The 20648-nt window shown below is 36.3% G+C and overlaps 1 protein-coding gene across 1 annotated transcript; it reads right to left on the reverse strand.

Annotated features, from left to right (window-relative positions):
* Nucleotides 1-265: 265 nt before the first annotated feature.
* LOC104237807 (uncharacterized) lies at nucleotides 266-19596 on the reverse strand. The gene is made up of 39 exons (XM_070172431.1): nucleotides 19398-19596; nucleotides 18316-18368; nucleotides 17865-17964; nucleotides 17425-17532; nucleotides 16475-16591; nucleotides 16152-16302; nucleotides 14880-15127; nucleotides 14516-14704; nucleotides 14029-14105; nucleotides 13819-13936; nucleotides 13593-13676; nucleotides 12108-12203; nucleotides 11827-11928; nucleotides 11245-11313; nucleotides 10123-10218; nucleotides 9916-10023; nucleotides 9565-9678; nucleotides 9349-9432; nucleotides 8973-9101; nucleotides 8638-8836; nucleotides 8383-8526; nucleotides 8259-8302; nucleotides 7281-7364; nucleotides 7105-7173; nucleotides 6942-7018; nucleotides 6392-6461; nucleotides 5891-6040; nucleotides 5348-5413; nucleotides 4961-5105; nucleotides 4772-4836; nucleotides 4618-4683; nucleotides 3449-3542; nucleotides 3282-3318; nucleotides 3085-3142; nucleotides 2882-2992; nucleotides 2342-2409; nucleotides 1474-1540; nucleotides 1329-1397; nucleotides 266-682 (listed from the first exon to the last, which is right to left on the reverse strand). The coding sequence occupies exons 1-39, from the start codon at nucleotides 19470-19472 to the stop codon at nucleotides 596-598; spliced, it is 3888 nt and encodes a 1295-aa protein (XP_070028532.1). The 5' UTR covers nucleotides 19473-19596; the 3' UTR covers nucleotides 266-595.
* Nucleotides 19597-20648: the final 1052 nt, after the last annotated feature.

The following is a 20648-nucleotide window of genomic DNA, read 5'->3' on the forward strand; positions in this document are numbered from 1 at the left end:
TTTTTTAACGAACTCTGATTGACCTGAAAAATTGTAGATCCATAAAAAACAGCCTAATGACAAATACTCATTGATTCACTATGAGTTTCGGTTCATTTTATGACATTTCAAGATGATGCAACATGAATTTGTGATAAATCCATTTTTTCGTATGTATTAGTACGTGTTGATTTTGTAGAGCTTGTTTTTGACGGACTTCGATTGGCCTGAAATTTTATAGGTCCATAGTAAACAGATAATCTAAAATTGACAGCGTATAGCAAAATTTGACTGAAAACCCAAAGATATATATACCTTTCTTTGTTCCTTCTTTTACAGAGAATATAATTGTATTACTTTACAATTAACACAGCTATTCTGATGTGTTCTCCAGAAGGTTATACAATGTAGTCATGGACATTCAAGGGCTCCCTTTCCCTACTTCCCCTCCCAACTCAAAAACTAGAGAAAAAAAGAATGAAAAAGAAAAGGCTATGTATCCCTACAAAAAGGCAGCTCTTTCAATGTAGCTTGTATCGGAGTTGTGCTGTAGGTCAAATTACAAACATCAAGTCATGGCTTCTGTAAAAAATATTAGCTCTAACACCTGATTAGATTAGAATTGGGAAGATGTAGATGGCCGATCCTCTTGCTTCTCTACTAGCACACATCTTGATGGTGGACCAAACATGCTTAACAGTACCTGCAAAAGGAGAAGCAAGTGGAGCATTTAGGGCTCGTTTGGTACGACGGATAAATGATAATTAGTCCCGGGATTAAATTTGAGATGAGTTTATCCTACATTTGGTTGGAATAAAATCGTGGTATAACTAATCCGGGATTATAGTTTTTTTTTATCCCTATGGTAGGGTGGGATAACTAATTCCGTGATAATTAATCATGAGATAACTTGTTTTCCAACCAAACGATTTATTAGAAGGCATAACCAAGGTTGCTTCAAATTTCAAGATCTCCATGAATTATTTCAAACACGGTTTTGGAATTCTACAATTTTCAAGTAAAAATTAAGGATTAAGTACATTAATTAAACTTTAGTTCAGTAAACATTTTATCTTTTTAACTCTTCCCTCTTTTTTTTGGGGGGGAGCAAAATGACTGCAACTATTGAAATATAGCAATTCTATGTCTCCACCAAGATCATTAATTTTTAGTTAATGGATATGAATTTTGGAGGTCATCCTCGTCATTTCAAGTTCTTTTCTCTATTTTGTTGTTCTTGTGAAACATAATAATGAATTTGATTTCAAGGGATAGGATAAAGTACACTTTATATTATATGATGTTTTTCTTATCATTCGGAATAGTTATTGCTAATGCAAGTCACTTACAGGTAAAAATACGAGTCCATGTAGAAAACCAAGAAGAACCAAAGCCAGGTACATTTGGAAGTAGTAAACCTGCAAAATGTAGGTTAAGATAAGGACAACCAGAACAAGCGGTTCACTCCAAGACTTTGTGTGCAAGTAGACATACCACAAAAACTTCTGTCCTTGAGAAACAAAGAACAAGGACACCGACGAGCTTGGTAAGTGTGATACCACTGCAAAAGTGAGAATAATAAATAAGTGAGAATTCTTTGACAAGGTGGGTTGCTCTGATGGTAAGCATCCTCCACTTCCAACCAAGAGGTTGTGAGTTCGAGTCACCCAAAAGCAAGGTGGAGAGTTCTTGGAGGGAAGAATGCCGAGGGTCTATTGGAAATAGTCTCTCTACCCCAGGGTAGGGGTAAGGTCTACGTACACACTACCCTCCCCAGACCCCACTAGTGGGATTATACTGAGTTGTTGTTGTTGTTGTTATATATTCTTCAATATCTACCATATTTGAAAGACAGATATATATATTGTGTTGCTTTGCATTATTAGCTTTGATGTCATAGGTCCATTAGCTTTCTCTGTGGCTAGTAAACATCGTTGATGGATTAGATCCTTTTCTCGATTTGTTATGGCAGCTCGTTATAGGTCCACGTAATTCCTATTTTTCAAATTTGATTTTCACATCATCTATCCTTCCTGACAGTTCTTCATTTTATATTATGACGCTATGTGCTAAAATTCGATGTGTTATGGACATGCATTCATATCAAGTTAACATCCTGCTAGCCGTAAATTCCTGTTCTAGAAAGTATTGCCTCATAGTTATATCTCTTTATAAACAAGCTGACTCACTATTTAATCGTATTGATAAAAGTCAAAAAGTAGACTTGATTAAAGATAGTTTCACTGAATTGGTAGAATGGAGAAGCAAAAACAAAAGGATTTTTAAACTTGCTCTAACATAAAGATAGATCAGAAGACATAATCCATCCTATCTTCTCCATTAGTATAAGAGAATGTCAAACCTGAATACTGAAGCGCCCATAGTAGTCAGTGCCTCCTTCATCCGTTGATTTCTATCTCCACTGCTGACCTGCATAAAGTGCATAAGAATGTTAAAGAGAGAACTCTAGGATGAATGCCTCTAACTGAACATACAGAAAAATGAATAAAGATAACGAATAATATTGCTGTACACCAACAACCCTGAATTAACCTGGGAATATAAAGCCAAATTATCTTGTTTCGACTTCCTATTTAGGGTCATAATTGACTGCCCAAGCGAATGTATAATTCGCTGCAGGAGGTTCGTCGCTAATAACTCAATGAAAGATATCATTTGAACAGTTTACTTAGCACACAGAGCACTAAACTTTTACTAGAACTTATTAGTCATTAGTTTTACTCAATCAGACAAAGATTCCCTTCTCAATCTCTTTGGAGACAACTACATTTGTTCAATATACAGTAATTCCCTTACTTGGGCCTACTCAAGTTGAGCTCTACTCTCCCATTATTTTAAAAAGAGTAGTAGACCAGATAGATCATTGTGATAGAAGACTAACCAAGAAGGCATGTGTTATATGGACACAGAATTCAACAGCAATACCGACGGACATCACAAGGTTAACAACAGATACAGCATTGAGCTGGATTTTTAGAATTGCCATTACTCCCTGCAAAACAATGTACAATGTCACAGCTAGAGAGAAAACAAACACGCTCAATGATATGAACTCAAGCGATTTGTTCACAGAAGAAAATGTACCATAAGATCCAGAACAATCATAGCCAGCACAAGCAAGATAATTGCTGAAGTCCATAAACTGGATGTAGCAAAAGGTGTAAGGAAACAGAGTTAATATCACATATATAAAAATAAAAAATAAAAAAAAGGTTTTTTGTTCCAGGAAGCAAGAAAGAATTGAAAGGAACAGCATTCCAAGTAAGAGATAATCTACTAACCTACACGTGATCACTAAGCATACAATAAATACAGCACCTGTAGAAAATGAAAAATTAATTGATTAATGTTTCTAAATGGTTTTAGTAATTCTAAAACTACCCAGTGTTTCCTAATTGAGAAAGGATAAGCGACATATATAAAGAGCATAAAGAGGGATGATACTGACCAATAGCAATAGCTAAGTTAATTAGGGCTGTCCTCCATATGCTCAGATATTGCTCAAAGAACATATAAAACACAGCATATGGGAAGATCTCCATCTGCACAAGACAAAGAGATAAGCCATAGCCAACACGAGGAATTTTTAGAAAATGCATGCCAAGTGTGTGATTGTCTGGAAGAAGATAATGGGACGAATCACAGAATCGTAGCAGTTTACTTGTGGGGTTTAATTACAGGCTGTAAGAACTCTTTCACTTGGCACAATTTCCTTTTTATGCCACATAGTTTTTCCTTCCTTTGTACCTCGACTCTTATAAATACAGATAATTATATTAGTTATATACAATTCACAAGAGACCATGACACGAAAATCTAACCTCCAGAATCTCTTGAAAGTTCCACAATGAAAATTTAAGTTTTACTTAACTTATCAAAACTTTAATAATACAAATATAACATGCCTATTGGTTTTTGGAATAAATAATCCCTATATCAGATCATATTTCCTTCTGTTTTGGTTCAATCAGAATTGGCATAAACGACAGTAAGAGCACTCTCTCTATAAATGATCTAACTGTGGCTACATTTCTCAAATTACCACATTTACTAGCTAACAACATGCTTATTAAGAGCATATTCACATTCATGATATCAACTATGAATAACAAAAGTAAATGTGTTTCTCTCCTACTTTCATCGAGCTTGCACAGCTCCCCTCTACCTTCAGAGTTTATAATCAGAAGAACAGCTAGATGAGATTAACCAAATTTTCCAGCAGTAACTGCCTCTGCACTGCAGAACAACTTTCTTTTCAAATATCCATTATCTGCTACCCTCATGAATTTCAAAGAATGAGTTGCAATGGGATTGTTGACAACAATCTTGACATAAAAGTCTTTATATAGGTAAATAAATTGTACTGATTACTAAAACACAAATAAATGAGTTGAATACACGAATGACAATGCTCTAAAGGCTATAATGAGAAATAGTTTATCACCAGAATGTACATACTAATAGTTGAACAAATAAAAACAAAAGAGATAATCTTAGTACAAAAGTAGATTGTCACGAGAATTGTCATTAAAAAGCAGTAGAGACAACAAAGAGAGGTCAAACAGTTATGTCTTGAAAAGGATACCAATACTTCATTACGTTGCATTCAGAAATTACCTTTAGAGAATCAGAAAGCCTTGAACTGAAGTCTCGTGCAGCCCTCATTGAATTGACATAGTCAACCTGAAGAAAATGGCTTGATATTGAAGGCATGGACCTCAAGACAAAGTTTAGTGAACTGTAAGGTAAAGGATTGGGAATGATTACATACTTGTTTGTTAAGAGGCGTGTGATATGTACGAAAGGCTGATGCTTTAATAATACCGGCCTCATAGCCTGATGACCAAAACAAAAGGAGCAAAGTTATAATTAATGGGAGCTGATTCAGACGAACAATTGCTACTGCAAGATCTATATCACGTTTAAGGGAAACAACCAACAATACATATAATCGGTCAACCTTCAAGCTCCACATTGGTGGTGTAAGCCCCATTGCCACCTTTAGCACAATCACTGGAAGGTAAAGCATTCAGGAACCATGGAAGCTTCTCTCGAAACTGTTGAGTTGTGGGACGACCATTTGCTAAATCTGAATGACGGAAACACTGAAGGAATCCAAATGTTAGCCAAGTACTCAATTCAACAGTTTTCTGTTGGCTTAATGATTTTCATGTAGTTGAGACATTCATAGGAATGACTCTAGCTAAACTTGGAAAATGTCCAAGGAGATTCTTCAAAAAGCCAAAATAAAAAAGATATTTGAAACTGAAGAATACATTTTGCTTACTGTCACATTGCAATACAAAGCACAATAACAAATTATATCAGATAGAAATATTTGAATTACCGTTGTGCAATCCTTGCATATGCTGTTCGGGCTACAGGAGCCACTACTGGGCGAACAACATGGGGGCTGAAAGAAAAGAGAGATTTTCAGTTAGTAATAGAATATTATTAAATAAAAGAAAAGTATATCAAAAAGTAATAGCAGTAACTCTTTTTTTTGTTTTTTGATAGGGCAATAGCAGTAAACTTTTAGCGGCAGTGATGTGAGATGTAGCACAAGAAGGACGCCATACTATGAGCTAAATGGCAATTCTTGAGCCCAAAACGCTTTAAAACATCGCAATTTGTAAAGTTCTATCACATTTCATTCAGTTATTTGAGCACGCAAGAAGTGGTGAACTTAAAAAAGAGTGGTCTACTTCAAAGCAAATTGGAAAAACACACATGACAGTACAAAAAGTAGCCATTTTAAAGCTGTACTAGTACAATTGTAAAAATATTAGACTGAGAACAGAGTATAACAAGTCAAACACCTTTTACTATGAAATGCTGGGTAAGCATTCCAGTCATGACACTATTCTTCTTAAGGAAAAAGTAACCGAACCTGATCATCAGGAGGACAAAAACTACTATTTGTAAATTTTCTACAGCACCCAAAAGCTTCTGGAGATATCCAAACAAGAAAATCATCAAGCCATGAAGCAGCCGGTTTAGCAATGTAACTTGATTCTGGTGTTAAAGATGCTCTGGCTATCTGCAGAATACAAAGTTAAGCTAAAGTAAAGCATGAACAATATGAGGAAAATATCTCCTTAAGCAAAAAAGATTTATAAACCATAACACTCTCAATGAAGACCATATGCAATAAACTTTAGAAAGCACATGATCCAATTGGGATGAGCTCAAGAGTTAGGGGTCAGCAATAAACCAAATACTATCCCTTTCCCAAAACCCAGCAGCAGAAGAAACTTAATCCAGGACCAAAAATATTATTCCTCTCAGATGAAGAGAGAGACAATTCTACATGTAGCTTAATTCTAGGAGAGACTCCACTTCACAAGAACATGTCAATGGTTTGATTCTTCAAAAGAAACACGTGTTTTACCTCATTCAGTAGAGAATCAGAGTCACACTGACTGATGGAACATAGCTGGTTCGTTTGTCTTGAGTCGGAGCTGAGAGAGTAAAATCACATTCTCAATCATTAGGACTATTGAGTTCAACATTCACATCTGTCGCCAATAATAGCTCAAAGTTCTGACATTTAAATCATGCAAAAGCCAGTTAACCAGCCAATTGCATGTTCATAGTTTGAACAGGGTAAGCAAGAGTTTTGTCATAGGTATGCATAATCATTTCAAGAACAATTTTTCTTATATATTGATATGAATTCTTTTCTTCTCAAACATCCACAAAAGAACTTCCTTGGCACCAAACTACTTTAGCAACATGCTTAGACAAAAATTAAACACAATTCTAACTCTCAGCAGGCATCCTCTTGTTCTCTCAAATATAATCTGCATATCATTGATGATTACGCATATCACAACTAGAATGTTTTAAAACATTTCTGAAGCTCTTCGTCAAAGACACAGAAAGAAGTCAGCATATTGAGAAGCATGTTGCTAAATAAAGGAGTATATTATCCATGGTACCTATAGTTATAGTTCTTGACAACAAAGTACAGTGGTGGTCCAATTCTGAGATAGTCCGAGATATTGTTGAAGTAACCCTGCATAAAATAATGCAAACAAATATCACACTTCACAACTCTATGAAAACCAATTTTGTAAATGCACATTAATTAGGGTACTAAACCTGAAGGTATGAGTCGCGAGGAAGAACAATTTGTTGTTCCAAACCAGGTTCAACCCTTGTACATAATGCCTTGAAGGATATCACGATAAAAAGATCATTCACCCCCAGGTTGCTCGATATAATAAAACCAGCAGAAAGAGACAAGGATTACATAGTAAAAAGGTGGTGCAACTTACAATACTCGCCAATGCAAAAGCAGCAAAGACACATATGACAACAAGTTTTACTCCCCACAGACTTAAGATGGGGGCGTGAATATCCTACAAGTGAAAAAATCAAAATAAATCAAATTGGTTACCAAATGCAAATAAAACAGCTCCAGTTACAAGAACATCAAGTAGTGTAAGATATAACATGTACATAACTCTACACTCATCAGCAGCATAAAGCTACCAAGATGTACAGAGCTCCCATAAAGTTACCAAGATCTCTACCGTTACAACGCCAAGATGTTAAAGCACGAGTCAAATAATCGATTATGATCATGGGAGGAATTACTTGGGTGCTGGAAGGAGAAAGAAAGGAAGAGGAGACATAAGGCTTCGGAAGATGATAGTGATAATTTCGTATATCTTTTTGGTATCCTTGCAGTACTCAATCATGTCCAGATGATAAGACAGCTTTGTAGAATGGAACTTCTCTTAATTAGGATTCCAGATTTCCCCTTGAGTCGAGACATTTTATTCACTTATCAAAAAGAAGAAGAAAATAATCAATGTATAATCACAAACAATTTCCAGTCCTTCGAGATCTCATATGGCTTATATGTAATAAGTACAGCATAGAGATCTTTAAGATAATAGCTGCAATATGAGCAATATCATCAGAGTTCCTCCTGATCGTCATATGTTAAGATTTTGCATGGTCAACCTAGAAGTCCAAGACTGACAAAGATAAAACAAAAAGAATAGCAGGATCAAACATCAATTTTAATAATAGATTAAAACAACCTCAGATGGCATTGTTGATCGATAATACTGAGACATGTTCGCATATAAGTAAATACGAAAACGCCACCTTTTGATTTAGATTTAACTAGACAAACCTTGTACTAGATAAAGAAAACAAACATTAAAAATGTTTCTGAGATCATATGCATCAGTTCAGAGAGAACAAAGGATGAAATTTCAGAAACATTTAAGACCATCCATTACCTTCATATACCGCACCAGCAATCCAGGTTTTCTCTGTTGATTACCTACAAAATTGGTTGATATAAGGGCTTCATCCGATTGGAAAAAAAAGTAAAGAGCCTTGCTGAAAAGCTCCCAGATTTACCTTTGTCAGGATCAGCATTTGAACCAGACACTTTAATACATGGGAAACAATCAATCCTGTTATCTTCGGCTCTCAAAAAATCAAAACAAATCAAGGCAACAAATGCAGTAACTTGCAGAAGGAAGTCCAACAAAACGGCCAATGCTGCAGCGAAAGAAAAGAAAAGGGATAAAGAACAGAAGCTCTAAACACAAGTATGCTAGATATTTACAATAATTAGCAACTCTGTAAGCCTAGAATCAGGCAATTCCTGACCTGCGAACATGGAAAAAACGCGGCATGCCGGCATTGGAATGAAACTTCCAACTGCAAATGCTAAAACCTCTGAAAGACTAGCTAGTGTAATTGATGGTCCAACTTCTACAAGAGCATTGCTAATTCGTCCCTCTAAAGGCAGTTCCATTGGCTGCCGCTTAACAGCATTCACCAGAATGCACATGTTATCTACTCCAACCTGAGAAAATATGGAGATTGAGAATGATCATAAAGCAAGAGAAGGGGTTGTAAGTAAATATTTTTTAGACAAAAAGGATCAGCAAGTAGAGACAGAGCAAAGCCAAAGAAGAAGAGACTGTCGAAATTCCACTTACAGCCAAGACAAGGAAAGGGATCACTTCCATTATAATTAGGGTTGATTTTACACCTACTGCACTGAAGAAACCAACTGATCCAAGAACAGAGAGCATGACAAGTATAACTCCTGAAAGACCAAGCAAGACCTGGAAAACAACAATCCATCAAAAGAAAATGTCAAAAAAGAAAATAGAAGAAGGCTAATATAAGCACCACCTTTCAAGTGAGAATGAAAAAGTCAAATGAAACCATTAAGTATGTTGATGATGATTCTCATAGTATATTCTTTTACAAAAATCTAAAATGTGTTAACTGAATAGGACCAAAAATTGCAACAGTCATGAGTCCATAGTACATTATGGTTGATGGTATGAAGGGTCAAAAGCACTGTACCTTAGAGGAAATGTAACAAAAGGAAAAACGGGGAGTATCGCCCAACGTCAAGGATATATAGGCAAACATCACAAGATAGCTTATCTGGAACAGAACAAGTACAAAAGGAAATGGTGAGCAGAAGCAACAGAGGAAGTGCATGATAATATCGTCATTAAGGTGAGCAAGAAAGACATGTCAAAGTAAATATGAAACCATAGTGGGTGCACTCCTTACCAAGATAGTAATAGCATCTGCTGTGCTCTCCCTTTTCAACTCTTCCTCAACAGAACTTTCTGATGAAAAAGCAAGGCTCAAATTCTTTGCTTGTACCATTGGCAAGATCTCATCCTGCACATAGTATTAAAACTGATTAGACCACATAGTCAAAGGTAATCTAGTATTAGAAAATGATTAATGCTCAAATGTTTCATTTAGGATCTCTCAGTGACTTCTTATGTTATCAAGCTTTTTTTTTCTTTGTGCTTTTATATTATAAAAAAAATGTTATCTAGCTTTTTAGATCCCTCAGAAGGCACGTCATGGCATAGAGCGATTAGCGAAAGGAACATATTACAACATGCAGACCTTCACTAACTGAATGAAAGCCTTCTCCCAGGCCACTGCCTTCTTAGAATAGTTGCCTTCTTTATCAATTGCATTATTCACAGGATAGGTCACAATGAAAGCAGAAGCCTGTCTCATAAACATTTATACATCAGAATACAGCTTAGACCAACATTGTATCAGTTCTTTGAATCACGAAATTTTTGGACAAAAGGCAAATGGAGGTACCTCAGAGTAATTGTTACCAGAGAAACCACCAACAGCAGTACTTGGATCAAGTGGAGCTTTAAAAGCACTCAAACAGCTCTCTGCTGAAGTATAATGCTAAAGGACAGCAAAGAAAATTGATGATGAGCTTTAACATTATTCCTTTAGGTTGTGAAGAATATGAAATGAAAGTGGATGTCAAAGATTGAGAAAGATACAAATTAAAAGGAAAAATAAGCACATTGATTAATTTCTGATTCTTTAAACTCAAGAGCCAAACTTTCTCTGCTGTTCACTTCTTAATATTCTACTGAAGACAGAAAGAATTGACTGATTTTACAAACTTAAGCTGTTAGAATATTGAGTTCCTCGGTGAAGAGATCTCGTAAGCACCCTGAGCAGACACAAGTTGAAGGACCTCTATTTATTTGCTCATCCAACTAATTAGAAGCAACTAACTCCTCACATGAACTCAGAGTACTATCAAGATTTGGATATCCTTTCTTTAGAGTAGAACGTATCAGGTTGTTTCATGTGTTGTCTGCAGATTTAAATAAAAATGACTGTCAATTTGATTTAAGTTGTTCTTATTCAAACCATGTCATATGTTCAAATCCCAGAATTTCTGCAGTCATTCAATTTGAGCATGGATATCTCAACTTGATGTGTGCATGCTAGAGGAATACACTCTACCTTCTTATTTTTCGATAACTGTGGTGTCCGGCCTAGCTAGCATGCACCTCGACTAATTTCACAATGTACCTACTACCTCCCACCAGCACAGGTATCGGATAACTCTGTCCACCAAGGCTTGGACAGATGGGACTCCGCTAGGATTTGAACCTGAGCCCTCATGGTTCTCAACCAATTAACCACTAGATCACACCCTTGGGTGCAATACACTCTACCTTTATCCAGGCTTAACTAACTAATACAACTCCAATCAGCAGTAGCACCTTTAATGCTGTTCTGCTTGATTTGAATGTATGCAGCAAACAGCAATGTGGACCAAAAAAGCAAGTTACAAGTAAAACCGATAAGAAGAAAGGAAAAGAATATTATAACAGCGACCAGAGACAAAAGGAAAAGAAAAATAAAAGTAACTTTATAAGTACAGCATCACAAAGTTAGATCACAACATACCTGAAAACAGTACTGAACATGCTCAATGCCTCCATAACTATCGAAGTTATTGCTGTCCATTTTGAAATACTACAAATCATATAAGTGGGAATCAGTTGCAAGACATCTAAGGGGAAATTGAGAAATTTCTTTAACAGACATTTGTAATAGCAGCCATGATTGACAATTAATAGAAGTAGCAGAGTCACAAGTAATTAGGTCTAGTACCAAAAGACATCGGTAAGAGAAAAACAGATAACATTTGGACCATGAAGGAAGGAACAGGAAGTTAAAGGAAAACCATGCAGCAGACAACATCATCTAGCAATGGCATGTCAAAGGGCCAAAACATTCAATCATAGAGCAGAGAGAAAAAGACAAGACCATTTCACAGCCCACGGAATTTGACATTGAACTTTTCATATTTTTTTCCCGTATGTACTCAATATTTAACACAATCTTCAGATCATGACATTCTTCAATAAGAGATCACCGACAGACTTAGAGAACTTGCTTCGAAATATTAATAAGTTCAGTTAATGTTTGCTTTAATACGAGATATATAGCCAAAACGTAGAAGAATTAACTAATATAGTGTTGTACCTGAAGAATACTTTGAGTAGCGCATTCTGTGCCAAGTGGCTTCATACAAATGTCAGTCAGGGATACCATTGAGCCAGAATAGTTCCCTTGGATAGCATCAATCTATTCAACATGGGGCAAACTTAGTTTCTAGGAAAAGAAGAAACTATTAAGAATATACTTTGCACTTGCTTAAATCATATGATGCACAGAATTGTAAATCAGATGTCACTCCTCTTGCAGGTAATTAAAGGAAGCATGATTCCGTTCAGTTTAAAACAAAATTCAAGAAGATGTATTACCTTTTTTTGTATGTCAAAGAGTAACTTGATGTTGTCTTCAGTAACAATAGGAGGTGAGTTTCCATTATCTGCGTCTGAGATTGTACCAATTATGAGCTGCAATTTTAATAAGGTGATAGTAATTTCCATGAGATTCAAAGGTCATCCAGTCCACCCCCACCTCAAAACAAGGGAAAAAAGGAAGAGAAAAGAAATCCCCCTTTACCCTGATAAATGGGAAACGTGGGATTCAGCTACTTGAATTTAAAGATACTAATGTAATAAAAAAGGCAGACTTGAGAAACATAGTTTAAAGTACATCCAAACTGTAACTGGATCCAAACATGACCAGAATGGCAGGCCTGTTTCGTAAAAAAGGTTTATAAGGTTCTTAAACTATAAATTAAGTTGAAAAGGCAACAAAACAGTGAACAGCAGCTAAACAAAAAATGCTCCATTGAGCTAGCAGTTGTCAGCAATAGCATACCCCTAAACCCTCACAGAGTTTCCTTGCTGTAAAATTAGGATAGATGCAGATAGTCAAACAAGGAAGCCTCATTTTGTTTGGCTAAGACCTATCCAGACAAAGACGTGAAAGTTACAAACTTTTATTACATTTAACGTGAATGCAAAGACAAGTTTGCGACATGAAAAGATGATACAGCTAGAGTCTACAAATGGATCAGGATTCAACTAATTCTACTACAACTACACCTCAATCCCAAGCAAGTTGGATGCATCAGGATTCAAGTTGGAAAATTTTCACTGTCCAATTTTAGATGTCTTGCATTGCATGATCAGTACTGAATCGAGAATTCTCCAACTGAAGAAAAGGGTCGGTCAGTATTCAGGGTAAAACCTTTCACCCAATCAGTATCTGAGAAATCATTTTCATGCCTCTTTGGGAGGATGGATGTAGGTGTTCATCTTAACCAAGTTCAGTGCAAAATTTTGGAGAAGCCCAAGTACTAGTAGCACAGCACTCAAATTAACCACAGTCAAGCCTTTTCAGCAACTGAAATATTAAGATGCCAGCATGTTAAATGAACTGGCATAGGTAACTACTCCATTGTACCAAATACTTGCATGGAACCCCAGGTGCTGGAAACAACCAGCACTACGAGGTACAAACATATCTAAATCGGTAAGGTTGCTGAGTGATTAAAGCAATTAGAGACCATCAGATCAATCTTTGTCAACATATAAAACAAGTCTTCGTTTTATAGGTCTTGCTTTCTCAATTCCATAGTATTAGTTTTGTCATCATTTTGAAGTTACCCCTGAGAAACACTCATCCACAAAGTACTCCACCAAAATACGTACGACTCATCCACAAAGTACTCAAGTCAATTAGCGTGAGAAACATAACATACACGTCGCCCCAGAATTATGGATCCACTGGAAAACTATTGGATACTACAATCGTGAAATATTATACCAAGTCTGACTTAACTACATAAAAAACGACGACAAAAGTATCTAGCAGAAAACACAATGAAGTAGAACCTGCTCAATTCTATAAAATGGTGCAAGGTGGCTGTCAAAAAATAGTTTCTCCTCTGCAGCTCTACTCCCATGGCCGACCCATAGCTGAAAGTATCAATGTGGAATCTCAGGACGTGAATGCAACAAATTAAAAATATTAAAGCAATGGTATATACAAGCAAATGTAATCTTGCTAAGTGGATGAAATGATATAATAGGAAATTGAGACAGCTAAGCCACATCATACCTTCTCAGGCCTTGTCTCAACTTTAAAACGGAAAAGGCCTAAGCAGAGCACCAGGACAATGAACAACGATGAACACAATACAAGGATTGGATTTCTAGCCACCCATGTTCCATATCTCCTGAAAAAGGGTTGTTTACAGATGCAACCATTTCTGTAAAACAATCCTCAACCAATCACTGATCTTAACTGATTAAAAGTGTAGAGAATCACCTGTAGAATTTTGACATATATCCCTGTACAATTGAGAGTTGAATACCACTTGAAATTTGAGGGACATCTTCAAGCATCTGAAATTTTAAAATGAGTTATAAACGTGAGGAGATGATATTGAGATATCTCATGGTGAAACTTCCATTATCCAACCAGCTATGACCCAAAAGTTAACTCATAAACTATTACAACAAATAGAACATTGAAATTTTGTGGAAAGAAGCTTTCACAGAATTTAAATTACAACTTTTGGCCTATGCTCAATGGTGTTAGCTAGTAGATTCTTTAGTTCATATAACTGGATAGGAATTTAAGCTGGGAAAACAAAAGGAAAGACACATTTTATACACATGATGATTCGCCAAACTCATGTTTTGAGAGACAGAAGGTATTAACATAAAGGAAAGTAGCACTAATATGAAAAATACAAAATGAGATATCTCAGACAAGCAAACAAATCACTGAGAGGTTGCAAACTGGCATTCACCTGCATGGGAATATTCTCATCCTTTTGCCTGCTGCTTTGGCGGATGACACCATTTCTAGTTGCACGGATCAATGGCTTTGTTCTCGAAACCGGAGTCTCTTCTCTTTTTTTATGGAGAAAGCCCCATCCAAGAAAAACAGAGACTAGTACAACATACAGAATTGTGACAGCAACTTCAATGCACTTCACCTGCACCAATCAAGAGTTGGAACAGCATAAATCATGTATTTTCTTGCAGTTCTACCGACGCAACAAAGACAGATTTAACGAGCTATGCTTTAAAGATGAAATTCAATCTGAGCTATGTGTATGAATTATAGAAGCGAGTAAATCAAGTGACTCTCTATAATAGGTGTCTTTTCACCTTGAGAGACCCAATTCTCACTGAACAAGAATCTTCTCTCTGCGCAGGAGGAGGAGCTGAACTTGAGCAGGCCGAAGCCGAGGGGCAATCACCACATGAACAGCCTAGTGATGTATCACCACATGAATATGTAGACACGTTCATAGGTTTCATTCCAGATGACTCAGGAGCAGTTGGTTTGAAGTTAATTGCATAGGGAGATCCGGGGACTCCAGGTGCCGCTCGTCTTCCAATAAATGCATACCACTCTGCCAAATTAAGGGTCAGCATGGCATGTAGATTACCAACTAAATCAAAGAAGTCATACTATTATCCACCGTCACCCCAATACTCTCTCTTGTTCTCTCTGTCTTGCATAACCAAATGAAAGAGCAACTGCCAGTTATACTTATAATGCATGTGTGTGTAAAACCTTTTCAACCCAAGCCAACAGGCCTCCTAATAATGATAAAGAAAAGCCAAAAGCTATACTTACTGAGGCATGGTAGCATGAAGACAACAACATACCCAGTATAATCTCACGGGTGGGGTCTGGGGAGGGTAGCGAGTATGCAGACCTTACCCCACCTGGAGAGGTAGAGAGACTGTTTCCGATAGACCCTCGGCTCAAGAAAAGGTGGAAAGGAAGAATAGGGGAGAAGAAGAGCAGGAAAGAGGGGGGAGAAAGGCGATAAGCAAAGAGGAGAAAAAGTAGCATCAAATAGTAACCATCAGGGAGCATAAAAGGAAGAAAAAGTAGCATCAATAGTAACAATCAGAGAGCAACAATCCCACTAGCAAATTACAAAACAAAGGATGTGGTTGCAAAGTACCAGATACAATAACAAACTAGAAGGAAGTAACTTTCAACCCACAGCAAGAATATTATTAGTACTACTGGTGAACCTATGAAAAACTCGCAACTACCTGTCAACCCACCATTTTAATCCTCGACCTCCACACCTTCCTATCGCTAGCCATGTCCTGCCTAATCACCTCTCCACAATACTTCTTAGGCCTACCCCTGCCCTTCCTCAAGTCCGCCATGGTCAAGCCCTCACACCTCCTGACCGGGGCATCTATATCTCTCTTCTTCACATGCCCAAACCATTGCAGCCTCGATTCCCGTAACTTGGCTTCCACGGAAGCCACTCCCACCTTGTCCCTAATAACTTCATTCTTGATTTTATCTTCCCTGGTATGACCACACATGCATGGTAGCATGAAGACATGCACCCCTTTTTACATGTGTGCATCTATTCAAAGTCAGGAACCAAGGAATAGACAATTTACCTCTGAAATTTTTAGCTCCTGCACCAATGAATTCTATGGCTCTGGTATTCATTGTACCAAACTTTACATCCTTGCAAGATTCGTACAATCCCTCACCAAAAGTGTCAGTTATGAAAAAATCAATTCCATCGACAGTAGAATTGCTTTTGACCTGAAAACAAAAAAAAACATGAATTGCCTATTCAAAGCAATTTAGGACAATTGGTGCACAGTGACAAACATGATAGTTTAGCTTAAATCAGGTTCCCCGAAAGTGTTTAGGACAATTGATACAAAGTGAGGACGAAATAAAATAGCAAACTGGCCATATAGGTAGCACTTACCTTGGAAATAGATGTAACATTGATAAACTGGCTCTGGTTCGGAGAGCATGTAAGTTCACAAAACAAATTCAAAAAGTTTCTCAAGCATGCTGGACAGCCCACAAGAAACGGAATTGCCTACAAAAGAAGTTAATTGGATAGAGAGGATTTCAAAACAAGAAAGAATCGTGAGAAGAGAACTGCCATTATTTACACATAACTCAAAATGAAAAAGGTTTCAGCTACCCCAACCCCTCCCAAAGAAGAAATATATAGGTTATATACATACACATATAAGAGGAACAACGTGTTTTGGATTAAAATTACTTTGAATACTATAGTAATTTTACTACAAATGATACTCTTATAACCACCCTACTAACCAGAAAAGAGAAGCGATGGAAGAGCTATCGTATTGAATGCATAGATATTTCCTTTAATTCCTTTCTTCTACATGCTATCTCCACTATCATATGCTATTATTATCTCTCAACTTGCGTTTATTCTTCAATGACTTCTGCCAATTAGAATTATGCACAGTGTGCTCACCAGTATCTAGTGAGTAATATTAATCAGACTAGCTGTCCTAAGTAAAGGAGTTGAAACAAAATTGAAAAATGATTCAGCAGATAAGCTACAAAGTCTCAGTTGTGACAAGAATCAAGATTTTTCTCAAGTAAGAAGGCTACAGAGCCATCTCCAACTCAGCTCCTGTCACACAAATACACAAGACCCTGTTACTTGACAACCATCAAATGTGAGAGCTTATCACTAAAGCACCAATCTCAAGCCTCCTAAAAAAAAAGACGCTCTGTCATACAACATTAGATTTGTTCAAATCACTTGGCTACAAAGACCCTCGAAGTTATCAAAATTATACTCATAATATTCTTTGTTGTTAAAACCACTCATTTTTCAGATAAAATTCTCAAAATTAGGAGCTGGAAAAGTTTTACAGCATAAAATCTTACTTGCTGGACTTGAGCTCGCAAGGTATCAAATTGACCCTCCGTACAACAGACGTTTCCAGTTATCGTTGGGCACAAACTTTGAATTTTCGATGAAAGTAGCTCACCTGGCTGCAGAGCAAAAATATTGTACATAATGACATTAAAATATCAGGTTGAATATAATTTGGATATCCAATAGTTGTAGAGTAATACAACCAGGAGAACCACATATAAGTCTCTGAGCATGTGCATGTGATTCCTTTTTTTCCTTTTGATTGGAAGGGAAGTCAAGTCAGCAAGACAAAGATGATAGAGTGAGGGGGGCAGGCCAGATCTTGTAGAGGCCAACAACTATGAATGGCTAGCTTAGAATAGCCACCGAACGTCTATCAAGTGATCTATGATGAACCAAATACAAAGGTACCAAGATGGTTCATCAATAGTTATCTAACAGTATTTACCTTCACAGAAGGGGGACCAAAGGGACAATTCAGAACTTTTCCATCACTGCGTGCTCCGCAAATGTCATACATGGCACAATATCCTTCAGCATGCCTTTGTCTAACCAAGTGAAAAAATTGAAGATTTCAAACTATAAGGTGTTGCACTTTATGAAATTCATGAAAAATGAGACAACTTAGATTTTGTTTACGTTCATTGTATAAAATAAAATAACAAAAATAAGGCTATCCAATTCTTCTTTGTTTATGCTCCACAAGTGCATATTGCTTTGCTTCATTTAGTTCAAGTCAATTTTTAGTTTAGGTTTGTTCTGTAAAATGTAATATTCAATAAAAGATGAAATAAATAAGGGAGCTGACTGCCTTGGATTAAAATGTACATGGATTTTCTTTCAGCAAAAAAGATATCAATACCATAATTCACTGAAAGATAGAAATGAATAAAACTTACACTCCAGAGGAGTTTGATGTTTGTGCAGTCACCGTAGAACCAATCAACAAAACCTGCACATGTAAATTTGTTAGTATAACTCAGAGCAGTTCAAGAAGGATTTTCAAAACCATTCATATCAGAAATTATTTTCATTTATTGCATCAAAAGATGCCTATGCCCCACATTAACTTTATAGGCATCTCTCTCTCTCTCTCTCTCTCTATATATATATATATATGTAGGAATCAAATATTATGCACAATTCAGTATAAGTCAGGACTAGAAATTAGCCAGCTTATCAAATTCTTCGGCAAATTACTGCTCGAGTAACCTTCATCTTGAAAAAAAGGGTATTAAGTTACTATGGGAATTCGCTGGAAAGAACATATAAAGATACCTTTTTTTATGCCACAAATTAAAGACATAAATTTGTTAGGCGAAAGAACACAGAAAGACACCTTTTTTTTAGTGCAGATGACTGCATTCAAACTCTTCATAAAGTTGAATTTTGCAATATACTTCACATGTAACTCATCAACTTTGTTAAAGGTATAGATTGTCAAACAATTCCGCAAGGAAGGCAGTCAAATTTCACAACAGAAGTCAAGTTTTACAATTAAAAACCGAAAATTGCAAAAAAAAAAATAGAATATTTCAATCAGAAAGAGAAGTCCAAAATGTTCAAAAAAACAGCAAAAAAACGTTTCACTCGCGAGCATTAATTCATTTTGAAGAATGCCGGAAATCAATGATGAAAAGAAACGTGTTTCTGTACAACGACATTAGTTTCAATCAGAAAGTGAATTCAAAATTTAACAATTGAAAAGCGAAAATCAAATTTTTTCTTAGCTTCAATCAGAAGAAGAAGTCCAAAATTATCAATCAACAGTCCTTCTGCAACTTCTAAGTTCTCACTGGCGGAAATCAATGATGAACAAAAAACGTGGTTCTACTCAACCACCACCAACAACAACAACAACATCCCAGTATAATCCCACGGAGGTCTGGCGAGGCTAGTATGTACGCAGACCTTACCCTACCCGAGCAGAGAGGCGTAGTTCTACTCAACCGAAGTCAGAAATTTTCAGTCTAAGTTATACCTGAAACAAACATAGCGCGAACCAAATCCGGATAAAATGAAGCATCATTGTTCCTATGGAAGAAAACTCCGCCATTGCTAATGCCGGAGCTGAGTCCTAACCTCAGAAAACTCCTCTATTTTGGTTCCAGTTATCCAACTATTACCTTTAGTCCAAGTCCGTTTTTTCTGTACAGAATATGAGATAGAGAGAGAGAGAGTCAAATGAAAAATCTGTTAGAATATATAGCACTGAGGTTAATAAAGATTGCTGCGTGGTGATACACGGGTACCTGCCAGTTTAGTTTTAGTATATCAGTCATCTATTTCGTATTTCGTAATCTGTATTTTATATCTCGCTATTATTTTATTATGCATTTTTATGGTACTAATATATCGGCTCCTGTTGCTTTTCCTGGAAATAATCTCTCTATCCTTTGGGGTAGGAATAAGGTCTGCGTGCATATTAACTCTCCGGACCTCATTTATGAGATTATACTGGGTCGTTGTTGTTGTTAATAAAGATTGCTTCTATTCCATTAAATACTGGAATTTTAAATTCTAATGTTCCAGTCTGGAACTTCACGAGTTTTAAGGGCAAACCCGGTCCCCGGTTTAGGATAAAAAAAACACTTGTACTACAAAATAGAATATATGAATTATTTTAATAATTTTAAGTTATTTTACGGATTTAGCCTTGCTTTCGGTTCGTATTGTCGGGATGCGTTTTAATTATGTTTCCTCAAGGCTCGCGTAATTGAAAGCGTATGATGCCTTCTTTTTCGATGTCCTTTTTATTACTCGTCTGTCCGGTTCAATTTAATTGATTTTTTGGTTATTTTTTCATATATTAAAATATTTATCTTTTAATATTAATTAATAAGAATGGTTTGTTCAAGTGGTGGGTATCCTTTACTTCCAATTAATTAGTTGTGAATTCGAGTTATTTCAAAAGCAATGTGAGGATCTTTTGGAGAGAGGGAATAAAATAATAAAGTTAATTATATTAATCTTAATTTGTTCATGAAAAATATAACAAATACTCGTGGACTCTTTATTACAAGAGCAACTTTAAAAAAAAAAGTTAATTCTTTCTTGGTATTTGAAAATATTTAAATATTATTGACCATAAAAAGGGGGCCTAAAAATCAATTAAAGTGAATTAGGGGGAGTATTTATTTTTTTTCTTTTTTTGTTGTTTGAGTAATCATCATGAAAAACGCATGATTTTTTTACCGTTTATTCGATCAATCAATGTTGTATGCTGAGGGTG

The sequence above is a fragment of the Nicotiana sylvestris genome, chromosome 4, assembly GCF_000393655.2.
Source record: "Nicotiana sylvestris chromosome 4, ASM39365v2, whole genome shotgun sequence".
Taxonomy (NCBI): domain Eukaryota; kingdom Viridiplantae; phylum Streptophyta; class Magnoliopsida; order Solanales; family Solanaceae; genus Nicotiana; species Nicotiana sylvestris.

Coding starts and splice junctions, on each gene's coding strand:
- LOC104237807 (XM_070172431.1), bottom strand. CDS start 19,472: ATGGCGGAGTTTTCTTCCATAGGAACAATGATGCTTCATTTTATCCGG. Junction 18,369..19,397: donor TCGCGCTATGTTTGTTTCAG/GTATAACTTAGA, acceptor TTACATGTGCAG/GTTTTGTTGATTGGTTCTAC. Junction 9,679..9,915: donor CTTTCATTCAGTTAGTGAAG/GTCTGCATGTTG, acceptor TACTATGTGCAG/GATGAGATCTTGCCAATGGT.